This window comes from Callithrix jacchus, chromosome X, assembly GCF_049354715.1.
Source record: "Callithrix jacchus isolate 240 chromosome X, calJac240_pri, whole genome shotgun sequence".
Lineage (NCBI taxonomy): Eukaryota > Metazoa > Chordata > Mammalia > Primates > Cebidae > Callithrix > Callithrix jacchus.
The window spans coordinates 8,845,573-8,864,664 of record NC_133524.1 but is presented as its reverse complement, the minus strand read 5'-3'; the positions used below and the strand labels follow the sequence as shown (position 1 = coordinate 8,864,664).

General features: G+C 38.9%; 1 protein-coding gene across 4 annotated transcripts in view; it reads left to right on the top strand.

Moving 5' to 3' along the window:
• ANOS1 (anosmin 1) overlaps positions 1-19,092 on the top strand; it is a 191,388-nt gene that overhangs the window by 27,475 nt on the left and 144,821 nt on the right. For 3 of the 4 annotated variants that reach the window (XM_035287639.3, XM_002762611.6, XM_078362679.1), the window contains exon 2: positions 3,935-3,982. The exons of the other annotated variant lie outside the window; for it this stretch is intronic. In XM_035287639.3, the coding sequence (XP_035143530.3) occupies positions 3,935-3,982 (48 nt within the window). The remainder of the gene's footprint in view (positions 1-3,934; positions 3,983-19,092) is intronic. 4 annotated transcript variants of the gene reach the window in all.

The following is a 19,092-nucleotide window of genomic DNA, read 5'->3' as shown; positions in this document are numbered from 1 at the left end:
TTTCTTAACTGTAAAAGGAATAAATGAGGCTTATGTCATTTTGGATGATTACATGGGGTTAGTATTAAAACATCAAAGCACATGTCTGCCACATAGATTTGGCCACTATAATAATAATAATAATAGTCAAAGCTATATTGCCACATTAGTCATATTTTGTCAACCTGTTAACAACAGTTACTGTGCCTACTTTTGGAATCCCTCATTGCTTCCCATCACATGGTGAGGAGGAGCTTGGAACACTCAGGTTGAATCCAGAATGTGCTCAGACGGGTGTGGTCCTTGGAAGTCCTGGCAGGAGCCAACTCTGCAGAAGGGAAGCAGGGGAAACTAACAGTTGCCATGCCCACTTTTGGAACCCCAGTCACCCTTCCACGGCCTCAGAAATATGCTTTCTCTATGAGGACCAAGAGCTTCCCTCCCTTGCTAACATGATACAGACAGGTAAAGAGAAAACATGGAGTTCTGTCCCCAGGAATCAGGAGTTGAAGAACCAAGACACAGACAAAATAAAGTGTATCATTCAGCAGGAGAGGGTGTGATAAAACTCCAAAGAGGAATACAGCAAGTGCAGAGATAGCCGAGGGTCCCCTGATCTCCCCCAGAGATAAGGTCCTGCCCATCTGCCTAGGAAAAAAAAATCTGGAAAAGAAGGAGGTCTAACCTGTGCCCATGTTGAGGTTTGTAGACTAAGGAGCAGGACCCCGCTGACCTGTCTAAAGGAGGATCAAAGCCTTCAAATCAAGATGGTGCTGAAAAAGACCTTCAGGAACTGGCTTTGACCCAGTGTCCAAGGTCTGAGCCTATCCGCTTCAGCCCTGAGTCTCTTTAGAAGGTGCCTTATTGCTTCCCATCACATGGTTAGGAGAAGCTTGGAACACTCAGGTTGAATCCAGAATGTGCTCAGAGGGGTGTGGTCCTTGGAAGTCCTGGCAGGAGCCAACTCTGCAGAAGGGAAGCAGGGGAAACTAACGATGAAACCCCTCTAGCATACAGCCCTAATATTTACTTCTTCTAAGCCTTAACTCCCAATAATTCCTATACATACTTAGGATTTTAGCCAATCTCGTATGCACCTATACACCGGGCAACATGCTGAGGCTGGCCGTCAGTGTAGGAGCTTCTCCAAAGCTGCCCTACCCCAGCCTCCAGCTTCTGCATGCTCAATGCCTGGCCCCTGCTTTTTGCAGTTGTCACCCTGTTTATGACCATGTCCTAGTCAGCCTGGCCCCTGTGTAAACTTTTAGCTTGTAACCAAGCCAATGGCTCCCTTTATAAAACCTCAGTTTTATAAAAAGGTATGTTATGCTCTCTTTACATGCTTTCTCCTAACACCTCATTTTCCAGTAATTAAACCACACCCACTATTTGCCCAGCATTGGCCTCTACCCAATCTAATTATTTCCCTGATGTAATCCCTGCCAAAAATCATACTGAACTTCACTCTAGGCTGTTTGTATGCATCTCCAGCTTCAGTCCTTGCTTGTCTTGATGGGGGACATGGATGTTGACAGACAGATGAGGGCCCAGGTGTGAATGAATGGAACTCAGTAGGTGGTATGTAAGTTCGTAGGAGATTGGCTAAAATCCTAAGAATGTGTAGGAATTATTGGGAGTTAAGGCTGAGAAGGAGTAAAAAGTAGGACTATATGCTAGAGGGGTTTCATAGTTAAAGCATTCATAATGGACTGAGATATTTTAAGCCAATAATCTTCACATTGAAGAAGAAGATTGCCAATTCTATATAGCTGAGATTTATTTAGTGGTTTTGGGGATCCTATAATTAAGCTATTATTGGAAAAGGCCATATTCAGATATGTTATTGGCAGTAGATGGACAAAATGTGGTATAGCCATATAGCTGCATCTGACACTCAAAAAGGATGAAGCACTAATATATACTACAATGTACATGAAGCAAGATTGCTGTAGCATTTAGCATCAAGAAGCCAGACACATATTGTATGATTACATTTATATAAAATATCCAAAATAGGCAAATACATAAAGACAGAAAGTAGATTAGTGTTTGCCAGGGTAAGGCAGATAGTGGGGAAGACAGAATGGGAGTGACTACAAATAGGTCAATGTTTCTTTTTGGGTTGATGAAAATGTTCTACAATTAGATAGTGGTGATGGTTGCATAGCTTTCTAATTATAGTCAAAGCCATTGAATTGTAGTTTAAATGACTGAATTTTGTGAACTGTATCTCAATAACTTTGTTATAAAAGTATTTTCTAAAAGATATATTTTTGGTTCAGTTTTCTTTTTTCATAACTGCAAACACATGTCATCTTGCTGTATCCATACTGATATTCATATTAAAAATTTAGATGTTCAAACATAGGAAACAAGTGATTTTGTCTCATCTCTACCTTGAACTTCAGAGAACTAGAGTTAATGACGTCTTAGCTATTGGTTGATGGTTTCTGCTAGCTTTGCCAGCTCTTCCAGCCTAGCATAACCCGAGTTAAAAGCTCCCCAACCAGAGAAAAAAAAAAACATGACCAATATCTTAGTTATGTGGAATGTAGAAATTCTAATGTTCAGGATAATAAATCATAGTCTTTTTTTTTTTTTTTTGAGGCAGAGTTCTGCCTTTGTTGCCCAGGCTGGAGTGCAATGGTACAATCTTTCCTTGCTGCAACCTCCGCCTCCTAGGTTCAAGCAATTCTCCTGTCTCAGCCTCCCTGGTAGCTGGGATTACAGGCATGTGCCACCACACCCACCTAATTTTATATTTTTTTAGTAGAGACGAGGTTTCACCATGTTGGCTGGGCTGGTCTCAAACTCCTGACCTCAGGTGATCCACCTGCCTCAGCCTCCCAAAGTACTGGGAGTACAGGCGTGGGATTACAGCCTCCCAAAGCACAGGGATTACAGCCCCAAATATTTGTTATCTATTGAGTGTATCTGTTTCACTTAGTTATTCCAGTGGCCTGATGCTTGAGATATTGCTATTAGGCTTGCTTTACAGATGGATAAACTGAGACATGGGGATGTTAAGTTTCTTATCTGTTATCATATGTTTGGTGAAAGAATAATAGAAGGCTTTTCACGTGGGGACGGATGTGGTTTGGATTTGTGTGCCGGCCCAAATCTTATGTCGAATTGGAAGGATGGGCCTGGTGAGAGGTAAATGGATCATGGGGGTGGATTTCTTCCTTGCTGTTCTCATGATAGTTTGTGAGTTCTCTCTCTCTCTCTGTCTCTCTCTCTCTGTCTCTCTCTCTCTGTCTCTCTCTCTCTGTCTCTCTCTCTCTCTCTCTCTCCCTCTCTCTCTCTCTCTCTCTCTCTCTCTCTCCCCTGCTCTGCCATGGTAAGATGTGCTTGCTTCCCCTTTGCCTTTCACCATGATTTTAAGTTTCCTGAGCCTCCCCAACTGTACTTCATTTTAGGCCTATAATACTGTGAGTCAATGAAACCTCTTTTCTTCAAAAGTTACCCAGTTTCAGGTAGTTCTTTATAGCAGTGTTAAGAACAGACTAATACAGGCTCTTTCTGCCAATCCTAAACTCTTATTCCTATAAATTGGTTGAGATCAAAATCACCTACAATGTTTAAGTTGTAAATATCCCAAAACTGCTGACTATGGGCGAAAAGTGTAGTGTTCATTTTCCTGCTTCACTGCTGAACGCACCATCAAAGCTGCCTCAAACCCTTTTTCATTTCGGACAGCTTGGAATCTTTAGTATTTAATATGTCTTCGTTAACATCATGAAATCAACAACAAAATGAAACTTACATTACAAACACATTTTCTATCATTGGAAGGGAAGGACATCAGATTTTGCAAGATTGGGCATTTGTTAAAATGCAAATATTCAAAAATTATATGCATACATTATAATTTCAGATTATAAATCTGTGTATGTGTAGCTTTCAATTAGAAGAGTATATAATGGGTCAGTATTCTTTCTTTTTCTTTTTACAGAACAATGGTTCCCTGGTTTGGTGCCAGAATCACAAGCAATGTTCTAAGGTACGTTTCCTATACCTGTGTGAATGGCGCAAAACACTTTTAATTTTGGAATAATGATGGATTCACAGGAAGTTGCAAAGGCAGCACAGAGAAATCATGTATGCCCAGTTTTCAACAATGGTTATACTTTAAGTAATTGTAAACAATATCAAAATCACAAAATTTACATGTGTGCAGTGCATGTATTTAATTTTGTGACATTTTTATCATGTGTAAGATTTGACTTGCTTAGCTACCACTGCCATCAAGATACAGGTATCAATGGTTCTATGCGTTACTTTATTTTATATTTTGTTTGTAATTTTCTGTTAAAAAAACATTAAGAGAAAATGCCCTCTGGTTAGACCAGAGAGGATTTAATGTATTCTGTTTACACTTACGTTATTTTGCATGTATTTTGGTTTCTTTATAGGAATTGCTGGTTAAATAATGTGATTTTTTTCATTAAACAGTCCCTTTTCCATTTTTGAGCATTATTAACTACATACTAAAATACTATAAACTTTATTATGTTACTCATTTATATGTTTGATATAATACAATTCTTTCCTCAATCCCAATACACCAATACACAAAACAAATCTTTGTTTTTTAAATATATATATGATGATACTCTAGCTCTAGTCTGAAGTAGGTTTTGTAATGAGATTATGTAGATGAGTAAAGTTTGCAAAGTAGCTAAAATCATTGGCACAACTTTGGGATCATAATAGTGTTTGGTAAAATTTATTTTATGAATATTACATTTAGTCCTAAAACAGAAATACACCTTTATTTTATAAATCACAATTAATCTAAGGAATATATAATAATATTGAAATAGCATATTTATGAAAATGATTATTTTGTGAAAGTTCTTTCAAATGCATACAATAGATGATTATAGAATAGTATTTCTAAATCAAAAACTTTGTTCTAATGATGCATTTCCACAATTATGCTCATTTAATACACGTGAGTGTTACTTTAAACTAGAACAGAATTCCTACATGAATGTGAAATAATTTGATGAAGATAATCTTTGCTTATCTCCAACTGTCTAGGTCTTGGACAGGAATGAAACGCCTGGTTACGGTCCACTTACTCCTTTTATGTAATGTCCTGAGCATTTGCTCTGTCCAGACATTTTCTGGTATTGATTATATTAATTGGTCTTCAACTGGAATTTTAGATAACTTTTTCATGCCATCATTGCAGATAAAGCACGTAATGCCATGAGGTTGATTAAATTTCACAACCATTCTTTTTGTCCAGTTTTGTATTAATTGTATATTATAGGAATGATCATTTGTTACATTGGTAATCATTCTTATTTAAGCACTCATTTTTTTCCATATCCCATCAAGAAATTATCTTTTGCAGACTTACGAGGCATTTGATTGGAACAGGTTTATTTGAATTCCTTTCAAATTATTGCAGTGATAGAAATTTGTATACTAGGGATCATAGATGGCTAAAGCATATTTTGCAAATGATTAATCATGGCTGCCATGAGAGACTTTGAATTTCACAAGAAAGCAATCCTTTTTGTCAGAAAGCAAGAATGAATCAATATGTCACAATTAAGCTAAACTGAAACTCTGGAATATATTACAGTTACAAAGCTGACAGAAATTTAAGGGTTGTCTTTAACTTGAGATCCTTGGGAATCATTGGGAATGAATCTTGCATATTAATCAAAGTTTGTCTCCTTTGGATGTTATCACAACTGGATACCTGTGCAAATAATTACAATTTGCATTTCTTTTGGGATTCATGAAGTAGGCTTTTTCTCTTAACACTTAGTTTAAACAAGGTTACTGGTAATCTGTAGTCACTCTATTTTACAGATGGGGAAATTCAGGCATGTACATATTGATAATAGTTCTGTAATCACTCAACAAACCAGTAGAGGCATATAGATCCTTGTCTTCCACATTGTGTTTCTTACATTGTGTTTCAACAACTCTAGAAACAGTTTGTACGAATATAGGGAGAGAAAAGTCAGAAGCAGTGTTAACGATACAATTTTCTGATGATATATTTTAAAAAGATTAGGTTTGCATAACGTTTTCTAGAAACCACATACTTTTTAATCACTTCTGGTGACCATCTGCAAAGCCTGTCACCTCCTTCATACCCCCTGTGGAAGAGATCTCATTTAATCATTCTTCCCACCTCCAAACTGCTATTCTCTCTGACTGGGATGAATCCAAGAGCATCCTGATGGGTCCCCTAGCTTCCACTCTGACCCCAAACAATCATATTTCCTTGTGGCTGCTGGAAAGACCCTTCAAAAACATAAGTGGCATCACACTGCTGTCTACTTTAAACCTAATGATGCATTTCCGTCTCACTCAGACTAAAATCCAAAGCCCTATGCTTATTATCTCTGGCTCTCTCTTTTCTGCCTGTACTCTGTCCCCAACTTTGTTGTCTGTTTTTCAAATGGAGCCTTGTTCTCTTAACCCAGGCTGGAGTGCAGTGGTGCAATCTTGGATCATTGCAACCCCTCCCTCCTGAGTTTAAGCAATTCTCCTGCCTCAGCCTCCCAAGTAGCTGGGATTACAGGTGCCTGCCACAATCCCCAGCTAATTTTTGTATTTTTTAGTAGAGACAGGGTTTCACCATATTGGCCAGGCTGGTTTCAAACTCTTGACCTTAAGTGATCTACCCACCTCAGCCTCTCAAAGTGCTGGGATTACAGGTGTGAGCCTCCATGCCTGCAGCTGTTGTTCCCAACTTAATTACCTTCTACTCTACACCTTCATGGCTGCTTTTTTCTATCCACTCAGAATGTTCCTTCCCCGGCTCACTCACTGTCTTCGCATCTCAGCACAAAAGCCACTTTCTTAGCCATGCCTTCCCAGGTCACCCTCCAACATACTTAAAAGCTTTATTGTCCATACCATGCCCCAGTGGATGTGATATTGTGAAGTTATTCCTGTATCTGCTTAGAATTTGTCTCCTTCACCAGAAAGAAGCTTCATGAAGACACACACACTGTCTTCTTTGTTCAATGTGGTGTCCTCAGAGCCTAAACTGGTACTTGGTGCATGACAGCTGCTCAACAAACATTTGTAATGAATGAATGAATAAATGAAACAAGTGAGTCTTTTACCACATTACCTTTAGGGGAAAAACATACTATGTAATCAGTTCTCGATATATATGAATTACTATGTTATTTTGTTCTTTATTGGGAAAATCTGTCATTTTTCCTGTTGTGAAATTTGATCATATAAATTGAGTTGTTTTTTTTTTTGAGATGGAGTTTCGTTCTTGTTGCCCAGGCTGGAGTGCAATGGCGCAATCTCAGCTCACTGCAACCTCCGCCTCCTAGGTTCAAGTGATTCTCCCGCCTCAGCCTCCTGAGTAGCTGGGATTACAGGCATGCACCACCATGCCCAGCTAATTTTGTATTTTTAGTAGAGATGGGGTTTCTCCATGTTGGTCAGTCTGATCTCCAGCTCCTGACGTCAGGTGATCCAGCTGCCTCAGCTTACCAAAGTGCTGGGATTACAGGTATGAGCCACCATGCCTGGCCTAAATTGAGTCATTTTTGTCATACCCAACTAAATTGAAGTCAAGGGGTCAGGAGGAGAAATCACTTAGGGCATATAACATTTCAAGAAGGTTATTCTCAGCAAGCCTGGCTGCTCAAACTGCCTGCCATAACCTGAAACTGGTTTTATCTGTAGCTACTGAAATAAGCTGTTGCAACTCTAAGACTAATTTTCCCTACTGCTGTCATTCACCAATCAGAACTTACCAGCTCCCCAAAATTTTGTTCGTGCCAATAAACTTTCTTTCAAAACAACACATAACATCTCTTCTTTTTATATAATGTCCTCCCTTCTCTTTGTTCTTTGTACATACCGAAGACTACCTGGTCTGTGTGTATGCCTTGAGTTGAAAATCTTGCTTCCTAAAGAAAACATTTGAAATGTAGAAATTCCTCTCTGTGCTTCATCATTTCAAGAGTGTGCTGGGTTTGACATAATGGAATCAGCACTATGAGCTCAAGGGTCTTTAGACCCTGCACCACTCAACCTTAGAGAATATAAGAGAATACCTTACTGTCCAGCACAGGTCAAGGCCACTGGTTCTCAACTGAGGGCAATTTGCTCCCCTAGGAACAATTGGCAATGACTAGAAATATTTTTGATTGTCACAGTTGGGAGTGAGGAGTTACTGGCATCTAGTGTGTCAAGGCCAGGGATGCTAACAAAGAACCTATATGGCACAGAAAAGCCCTCCCACAGCAAAGATTATCTGGCTCCAAATATCAGTAATGCTGAGATTGACAAACCCTGGCCTACACATTTGCAGAGTTATAAAAGAAATTAAGAGCATAATCCTCAGAAGTTTTATTTTATTATACGAAAGAAAATAAATATGTAGTTTTCTGAGCACAAAGTATTTGCCAAACACCTTTTTAGGGGCTCGTTATACCTGGGAATTCTGATTGTCGTCATGCACTCTCTAACACTGGAGAGAGGTTGCTCTTTGCCTCCCAATCTGGTTTCTCCTCTTCTCTGCTCATTCCTCACCTTAGCACATTGTCACTTTGGGTTAAACATCTACATTTCCCCAAGCTCCTTTGCTTCTACATATGGTTAGTAATTAATTTCTTCCCAAAGTGGAATCATTGTGAAGAAATTTCAGAATGCCTCCTTTAAAGGGAACTAATTTAGTTAGAAAATGCACCCATTTGTTCTCTTCCCCTTGCTCTTCCCTGCTTCTTAGAGGGCATACCAATGGCAGGGGCACCAGCAACTGTCTTGGGCCATGAGGTACTTTTGAGGATGGAATCCAGGCTGAAAATAACTGACAAGAAAGTTAGAAGGAACCCAGCTCTTTGATACTGTAGAGCCCCATACCAGCCTTGCACATGAAGAGGAAATACCTTTCTATCTTGCTTAAGTTACTATTATTTTACATTTTTTTTATTCTATGAAGATGGAATTGTGTGTGGGTGAACTTAATCTTGGCTTCATCTTGGAATGACCACCTTCATGACACAGATGCTCAGAAAAGGTGGGTGACTTTCTTACAGTCACTTGACTAGTAAGTACCAGTAAATCCCCTACACAGGATTTGAACTGAGTTCCAGTGGAATTAAAAGCCAATTATTTTCTCATTGTATACCCCATTATGAAGTATTAGAGAACTTCTTAAAAGGTATGAAAGATCTCTTGCTCACTTAAGTGGTTGATTCTATTGATGCACTACGTTTTTTTCTTGGGTCACCCTTATAGCTACTGTGAATAGTGTAACTTCCCGGCAAAACTGTGGCCCAATTTTAGCAAATGAACCGTATTTTCTCTTTCTTGCATTTATGTTCCTATTGTCCAGTGGGAAGTCAGAAAGATACAGCCTAAAGATGGCCCACTCTTCTGATTCTGTTTCATTTAGGGATACACAGTAGATTCCCAGAGAAATAGACTCCTTAGAAATTCCTCCATTAAGGTGATTTTTACTTTTTATGTTGAGAGAACATTTAACCCATAAGAATGTGGTTTGCCCTTGGCCACTCCAAAATAAATGGTTTGCAAAATTAACATCTAAACACAATTTCAGTCTTGGATGATTAAGGGCAAACCATTTATTTATTTATTTATTTATTTATTTAGTTAGTTAGTTAGTTAGTTAGTCTCGCTCTGTGTGCCAGGCTGAAGTGTAGTGGCAAGATCTCGGCTCACTGCAACCTCCACCTCCCAGATTCAAGCAATTCTTGCACCTTAGCCTCCTGAGTAGCTGGGTTTACAGGCACCTGCCACCACACCCACTAATTTTTATATTTTAGTAGAGATGGGGTTTTGCCATGTTGGCCTGGCTGATCTCAAACTCCTGGCCTCAAGTGATCTGCCCACCTTGTCCTCCCAAAATGCTGGGATTACAGGCGTGAGCCACCATGCCCCACCAAGCCTTTTAAAATATATCAAATCTATCTTAAAATGATGCCTTTACAATAACTTGTTTTTAGTACTTCAGTTTTAGTAGTAAGTAAATAATAAGATCACCTATTTCTTTTTTTGAGACAGAGTTTTTTTTGCTCTCGTTGCCCAGGCTGGAGTGCAGTGGTGTGATCTCAGCTCACTGCAACCTCCGCTTCTTGGGTTCAAGCAATTCTCCTGCTCAGCCTCCCAAGTACCTGGGATTACAGGCATGTGCCATGACGCCTGGCTAATTTTTGTAGTTTTAGTAGAGATGGGGTTTCACCATGTTGGCTAGGCTGGTCTCGAACTCCTGGCCTCATGATCCACCTGCCTCGGCCTCCCAAAGTGCTGGGTTTACAGGCTTGAGCCACCACTCCTGCCTAGATCACCTATTTCTAATCAAGACAGTAAATAAACAAATTTGCCCTAAAAAATAATATATTTTAAAAATTCTATCTAAATAATCTTTTGGAAACAATTTTTATCCTAATTTCTTTTTTTCTTCAATCCAAGCCACCCTAAATACTTTTTGGAATGAGATATTACTATAATAATGTAAAACATACTGATAAAACATGATATACTTCCATTCTAATAATACTTTTAAGTTGGTCCAATCTTAACAATGTACATTACTTTATTTTTTTGAGACGGTGTTTTGCTCTTGTTGCCCAGGCTGGAGTGCAGTGGCACGATCTTTGCTCAGTGCAACCTCCGTCTCCCAGGTTCAAGTGATTTTCTAGCCTCAGCCTCATGAATAACTGGGATTACAGGTGCCTGCCACCATGCCCAGCTAATTTTTGTATTTTTAGTAGAGATGGGGTTTTGCCATGTTGACCAGGCTGGCATCGAACTCCAGACCTCAAGTGATTTGCCCACCTTGGCCTCCCAAAGTGCTGGGCTTTCAGGCATGAGCCACTGCACCCAGCCTATTACTTTAAGAACCTATTTTTTTTAACCTTTCTCTTAAATAACAAATTATTCTATGACAAATATAATGTAAATCAAATCTTTATTTTCCCATATATTATTATGTTGTGGCTGTTCAGCCCTTTTATTTATGTTTCTAGTTTACCATTTTCTTTAAATACATTTTATTTGCTCATTCCAATAGAGTTTGATTAATCCCATTTCAATAGATTCTCACTGAGCATCTACTGTGTCCTAGGCCCTCCTGATAAAGTGATCCAAAGGGCGAACTTGGTCTTTGCATTAATTTTTTACTTTTTTGCTCACTGAGAAAATTCCCAGCCATTGTTACTTCATCCCTTATTGAAAATTCATGCAATAGTCCTTATGATTCCCCAATACTGTACCAATGGGGACATAATCACCTTCTCCGCCTTACTTTGCCCATTAGAGCATTCATGTACCTTTAGAATCCATTTCTGCTTTTCTCTTTGCTAATCTCTCAATTCTAACTCTTTTCCACCATTCTGAGGTTCCTCTGTACTCATCCATTAATGGTTAATGTGTGAATAACCCAGTCTCTATCAGGCTCTGCTCATGGTCTCAAGGCTCGACTCTCATGTTCATAACTTATTTGGTACTTTGGTATGGAAATATTCGATGAAGAAGTAGAAAGCTATTTGAATGGGCCACAGACACTTGGATCCTAGGACTGACTATGTTAAGAGTTAGGTAGCTCTTCTCAGTAAGGGAACATGTGTGATACAGACCACTGAGATCATTGTTTGCATGAAGGATGGAGAGAAGAATTCTAAAGCTAAAGAGAATATTTAGGACTATCCAGTGCAATTCTTTCATTGTGCACTTCAGGAAGCTGAGGCCTGAAGCAATAATACATCCAGCCAAAGGCAGCTTCCAGCTCAGAGGAAAAGCTTATTATTATATTCCATTTTTCATTGTACGTAATTTCTCTAAAAGCCCACTTAAGACTGGTGTGGAGCATTTGACAGGAGATTTGAATTGATGGGCAAGGTACCCTAGTATTTAGTCATAGCGCAGAGTCAAAATATTGTAATGAGCCATGTTAACATCTGTGTTTCCTAGCCTCTTTTTCTGGTAGAGGAGGACAAATATCCTTCTCTTTACCCATCCTATGTTCATGACTTAGGTCATTTTAACACAAGATAGATTAACAAGAGATAAACTTGCAAGCTTTAGTAAGAGTTACATGCTATGGAAGCCTTCCTATAGAAATGAAGACTCCAGGCTGGGTGCAGTGGCTCATGCCTGTAATCCCAGCACTTTGGGAGTCTGAGGCAGGTGGATTGCCTGAGGTCAGGAGTTCGAGACTAGCCTGGCCGACATAGTGAAACCCCATTTCTACTAAAAACACAAAAAATTAGCCAGCGTGGTGGCGCCTGAAATCTAAGCTTCTCAGGAGGCTGAGGCAGGAGAATCGCTTGAATCCAGGAGGCGGAGGTTGCAGTGAGCCCAGATTGTGCCATTGCATTCCAGTCTGGGCAATAAGAGTAAAACTCCATCTCAAAAAAAAAAAAAAGAAAGAAAGAAAAAGAAATGAAGACTCCAGTGAATGGTTAATTCTGTGTATTTTTATGGTAGCTTTAATAAAGAGTGGATACTCATGGAGAAATATGATAGGAACAAAATGGTGTGATCTAATGGAGATGAACTGGGGAACTTAGCAAGGTCTGTTTGTTCAGGTTCTTCTCTGTGACCCTTCATCTTCAGAGATGAGCATCTTCCTTTATTCCAGGGATGTGGAGGTTACCTCTCACCTGAGGGTCTTCTGAAAAGCCTTCCTAAGCTTTATAGCCTGCATCAGGGGAGAAGGGTATGCGTGGATGAGGAGGGGAGGTCAGAGAGACTTTCATGCTTCTGTTATTTTAATATGCCAAGGTGCTATATTTTGAGTAGTGTCCTGAATCCAATCATCCTTTTTAATGTAACTTTCCATTAAACACAGAGTTCTAGGATAGGTGTTAGCAAATGACTTCTATAAAAACACCAGATAGTAACCACCTTTGTCTTTGCAGCACATAAGGTCCCTGTTGGAATTACTCAACTCTGCTGTTGCAGCACAAAAGCAGTAGTAGAGAATACATAGACCAAGAAGAGTGGTTGTGTTCCAATAAAGCATTATTTGTAGATATTAAAATTTGAATTGCCCATAATTTTCACGTTATAATATTTTACTTATTTTTTCCAACCATTGAAAATGAAAGAACCATTCTTAGCTCACTGGTCCTACAAAAACAGGTGGCAACCTGGATTTGGTCTGTGGCTGCAGTTTTGTCATCCCTGTTCTATGACATTAGATTCACAGACAAAATCCAACTCAAAACCATAAAAGTGCATTCTTCTGACAACAAAGACATATCTTAAAATATTAAAAGTCAAACAAAAATGGACAGTTTCTGACATTGCTTATAGAACATTGTCAACCTGCAAGGATTTGAAATAATGAATAGTAAACAATAAAAAAAACTTCAAATAAATCACAGTTAATTTTTGAAAATCCAGTGTTAAAATGTGATGACCAGAGTCAAGAAAATTTGCTAAAGACTTGAAAATTGGCAAAAGTAAAGATTATTTTTCTCTCTATTTCTCTTCTTGAAGTTCTGTTCAGTGTTACTGTCCTTGAACTATTTTCCCACTCTGCAAATGCCAGAAAATTGATAATGAAGATAACTCTTGTCCGTGAAGATGTAAATAAATTGTGTCTAGTGGAATACACTTGATGCTTCCTCCAGGAATATAACGTTTTGCATATATTTTTAAATACATTCCAGCACCGGTATTCCTTATTGACCCAATTCATCCATCCATCCATCCATCCATCCATATGTCCATCCATCCATCTTAATCTGTCTATCATTTATCTATTATCTATGTATCTATTGGATTTTTCCTCTGAATCAAATGTAACATATGACTATTTGTTGAGTTAAACAAAATCTTTGGTACATTTTCATCTGATATTTGTAGGAGAGTCTTATGTTCACTTTATAAAAGATTTCTCCTTGAACCTTCAGCTCAGAGTTACGTTTCAGAGCCTTGAATCTAACAAACAATGGCATGTCACTTAGTAACAACCATGTATCTGTGGGGAGTCTGCATGCTTATCTTTCTGCCTTTGGGTGCTGGAACTCACTGGTTGGACTTTTGTTCCCCATTTGGTTTGGAGCATATGTGTTGAAAAGCAGTAATTTAGGGCCCAATCTTGGTGCCTTGGCTTACTGCTTTGATCTCAGTGGGAGTTCAGTTCTTATAAGGGCTACAACTCCAAACTGTTAGTAATTTTCCAACTTTATTCAGAACCAAGTTGAGAGGTGAGGAAGATTGGTTTTGCTTGTATGAAAATCTGGACGGCTTCATTTGCCATCTGTGTAATTTATCGAGTGAGGGCCAAACCTCTGAAACACATCTGAATATGACTGTGGAAATTTTTGTTTTGCATTTGATGCCTTCTGTGATTTATGTGGTAATGATTGTAAATCTATAGAGCCCAAGGAAGGTATTTCTTAGAAGCAAAGTGAAAACTCAGACATACATGAAGATGCACTGTGCCCAAGAACCAAAGGTGAACATTTTTTATCTGATTGCAATTCTAATATACAGTGGATCAAAATTTCAAATGTTTAGATACTTTAGACCTGTTGCAATACTGATGCTTAGACAATATTTCCTGACTATATATTTCATTTCGACAATAATGTTGTTATTCACTAACCATCTGTTGTCCAACTTATTGATCTCCTTTGGAGTAGACAATGACTTCACAGCCAAATCACCTTTGACAGTGACCTCAGAAGTGCAGGCTTGTGTAATTCAAAGAGTGATATTTATGAAGAAAATATCTCAAGTGGGGTATGATTAATTCCCCTTCATTTTGGATATTAATGTTATTTTGTCCACAAGTACATGTCTTTACTGCCATGAGATCACGTCTTTATTTTTCAGGAGAAAATAAATGTGATATGATAATAAACATTAGAAGAGATGAGAGAAATATTCTATTATTTCCTTAAACCAAGTGTTTGGACTTAACAGTTGTGTAGAATCCATGCAAAAAGAAATTGTTAGTGTGTGTGAAATTTCAGCTAGTGTTCTTTTGAAAAAGCCATCTGTAAGTACAATATTATATTAGCACGATTAATATAAACCATTGGATGTAAATTCCTCCAACTGTCCTACAGCATGATGCCAAAAGGTAATTATAAGTAACCTTGGCATTCTGTGCTTAATAAGACATGAAGTCTCTTGCTCCTTCTCTCTCTCTCTCTCTCTCTCTCTCTCTCACTAGTTATTTAATTTTTTTTGAGACAGGGTCTTGCTCTGTTGTCTAGGCTGGAGTGTAGTGGCACCATCACGGATAACTGGATCCTTGACTTCCTTGGCTCAAGTAATCTTCTTGCCTTAGCCTCCTGAGTAGGTGGGACTACAGACATGTGCCACCATGCCTAGCTAATGTATGATGATGATGATGATGATGATGATGATTTGTAGAGAGGAGATCTTACTACGTTGCCCAGGCTGGCTTGAATTCCTGGGCTCAAGCCACTTGCACATCTCGGCCTCCCCAAAGTGTGGGGATTACAGGCATGAGCCACAGAGGCTGGCCTGAAGTCTCTCTTAAGTGAGTTGATGCAGTTGAAAATTAAGTTAGGGCTGCACCTGTGGCTTGTAATTCATCCAGTGTTTCTCTATTGGAATATTAAAGTGGATATCATCTCTGATGTAAAGGCAGAAATAGAAAAAAAAAGCGGAAAAAAGTGAGAGCATGGGAAACAGATAAAAAGAACTCTCAAATAGTTACATAAACAACTAGTTTCAAAACACCATTCCATAAATGACAAGGAAATCATCCTGAGATCTTTGAAGGAACTGCTGAAGGCTTCCAGAAAGTCCCTTCTAGCAATAATGCAGGTGGATGGATGAGTTAATGATTTAAACAATTAGAGATTTGCTGCAAACTTCCATCTGTCACTGCCCCCTGGAATGCAGACTCAAAAGTTCTAATTGGAGCCTCCAGCATTGAAGGCGGCTTGAGTTGCTGTCACTGATTTGCTTCCTCTGACCACTGTCATTCTCATGGTAAGCATTTTCTGCCCTCACGCTGAGAACTTTTATCAAACATATTAGTGTGCATTTGGGTGATCATTAGCCTGCAGTAGCTGAAACATTCCAGGTTATTTTAGCCTAGAAACTAGCCTGTCTGCTGAAAGAACATGCAAAGCTTCCTGCTAAGCTGGTACACAATCAATATATAAGGGAAAGAACGGGTTCCTATTTAGATTTAAATCCAATATGTGACAAGTTAATAGCTCAGTGTGTTTCTGCTTTTCCATGTCAATTTTACGGGTGTGAAAGACTCTTCCACCTGCTAAAAACTTCAAAGGAAAGACATACGGAAGGGGAAATTCACCTCCGTGTAAGTCTTTTCCTAATCTCTTACGATTAATTTCTTCTCCCATCTGATGAAAGAAAATGCAAACGAAATCTCTTATTTGGTTCACAATAGAAGACGAATTCCATAAAGCTGCCTTTAGAAAGGGAATCTGTTTTGAATGTATGAAAACCATCTGAGTCAAGATGCATTACATGGTGATTATAGTCTGACAGATGTTTTGAAGTTGTAATGTGTTCATCCGAAAGCACGCAGAGCAGGTATGAGCACCGATTGAAGATGTTGAGATTTATTCTGGCAACTGGAAAAACGCACCAATGCTGACTTAAGTTTGGGGACTCTTATGTTTGAGAAAGGAAACAGGATTGGATTTCAGTCGCTGGTAGATCAGAATTTGTGGGCATGAGATTGTGTCATGTTGCTTTATCTCTGCCTTGAGAGTCACTGTCAAAATATTCTCTACTGGGGTAGAAAACTCTTACTTGAATTTAAGGGGGTCCACATTTGCTTTTCTACGTTCATAATTTTGACGCTACCTTATAGTTAATCTTTGGAATGAGGTTCAAGTCTAGTTGTCTCTGGAATCACACACAGGAATACCTTTTAGAAAACTTAATTTGTGTTTGTGCGTAGTCTATTTTGGAAACTTTTTATTTCTCTGTGTTTCTGAAAGAGCAGTCACTGTAGCAAAATAAATGGAGGTTTTAATTTTAACTCTATTTTTACCAACTGGCTGAACATACACACTTCTGCTGTCTAACTTGCCTGAAAAAGAGAATATAGACTAATTGTTTCAAACTAAAACAAGTTGCCTTTCTCAAGAGTTCTTTTATCTATTCAGTGGGGAAGAACCTGCCTTGCCCCATAAATAATGGCATTCAACCACCGTGGCATATTTACTTTGCAACTAGTTTAGGTCTAAGTATGTCCTTGTAAGATTTGTTGCTTAAAGTATGATGTTCTTTGGGTAATCAGTGTGTGTGTGTGCGTGTTGTGTGTGTGTGTGTGTGTGTGTGTTTAATGGATTACACCTTCTGTTTTCTTCTGGGTTGGAAAAGAAAATCACAATTTCTGAGGAGGATTTTTGTCAACTAGTCCCTTCTCCCTGCTTAATACATCTCTATGTAGGAAATAGGTTGCTTTTTTATTTTTAAGAAAAATGTCTATTAGGACCTTTAATTTCACAGTGAATGTCAGGGCTAATGAAAGTTCTGCTAGCTATGAAGTGACAATGAAGTGTAAGCAAAGCCACCGGATATCTGGAACCTTCCAAGGAGTATGAGACTCATTGTGTCCTGGTGGTACCAAAAGCCACCAGAGAGAGACAGTATTTATACCTGCCTGATGGATGTATCACTTCCAGGTGCCCTAGAATCTATGCCTTGATGACACGACTAAACTATGCCTCTGCTGTTTCAAAACCTTCCTTTTACAAACGGCTTTTGCTGAATGTTTGCTGCAATGCAATAATCTCAGAAATTGTCGTACAAACCTAGTCGTTGGGGCTGCTCTAAAGAAGTTGTTGAGTTCATCAGTCTCTTATATCATACCATTTTGGGGAAGAAACTTAAAGAAGCATTCATTTTTTAAATATTTTTTTGAGACAGAGTCTGGCTCTGTCTCCCAGGCTGGAATGCAGTGGCACTATCTTGGCTCACTGCAACCTCCACTTCCTGGGTTCAAGCTATTCTCCTCCCTCAGCCTTCCAAGTAGCTGGGACTACAGGTGCATGCTACCATGCCTGGCTAATTCTTTGTATTTTTTTAGTAGAGAGGGTGTTTCACTATGTTGGCCAGGCTGGTCTGGAACTCCTGTCCTCAGGTGATCTGCCCAACTTGGCCTCCGAAAGTGTTGGGATTACAGGCCTGAGCCACCGTGCGTGACGAAGAGACATTCATTCTGCTTACATTATCAAGTACTAATTGTGCCTACTTGAGAAATGGGTAGATAATTTTGGCCTTTGGAAACTGCAGATTTTGCAATCCTTAGTGTTTTCCTCTTGCAATTGTTCGTTAGAAAGCTAAAACTTAAATAAAACAGCTTGTCTTTAACAGGTGTGCTGAAATTGATCATATGTATTTAAGAAACTTGCTTTATCCCTGACAGTATTTATTTATTTTCTCCCCATTTTAATTTCCCTTTATCTCATTTTATTTTTACTCACTTAAGATGTGTTTTCCAGCTGTAATCATATGGAGCTTTGTAAATTGTCTTGAATTATTTTAAGGGTGAGAAAGGCCATAGATAAATGCATACATCCATAAAATAATAAACCAATAGAATGATATCATCTTGTGGCTGCACATGTTGCCCGATGAGTTGTTTAGTCTCTTGAACCCTTTTATCCCGAATTTCATGGTTAAGCAAGATGGAGTGACAAGGCATCTATATTCACACCAAAGTTCTTTCAGCTGGGAAGTGATTACAGGATCATAATTTTATTGGAAAAGAGCAATGAGAGCCTCTTGTAAATTAGGTAATGGCTGTAACTGAGCAAGAAGAAAATAAGGGAACACACTAAAATTATGAAAACAGGAGTGCGGTAGAAACGGGTCCTGATGGGAAAAGAGGTAGCAGAACAAAGGTGGGGCGCTTTTGTTTGTGTGGGCCATGGGAGCCAGAGGGGTCTGGCCCTGTCTTCACAGATCTCAAGTCATAAATGGCAGAGGTCAAAGAATCGTCTTTAAAACTACACAATAAAGAAAGGACTTCTCTCAACTCGGTCTTTTCAGAGCATAGCTACAAATGTGGGTAAGTTCATTTTCCATTTGTGTGAGGGGAAAATGACTTAAAGTGTGCACTTTGTAAATCTTCCTTGTGTACTCTCTCTCTTTCTCTCTTTCCTTCCTGCC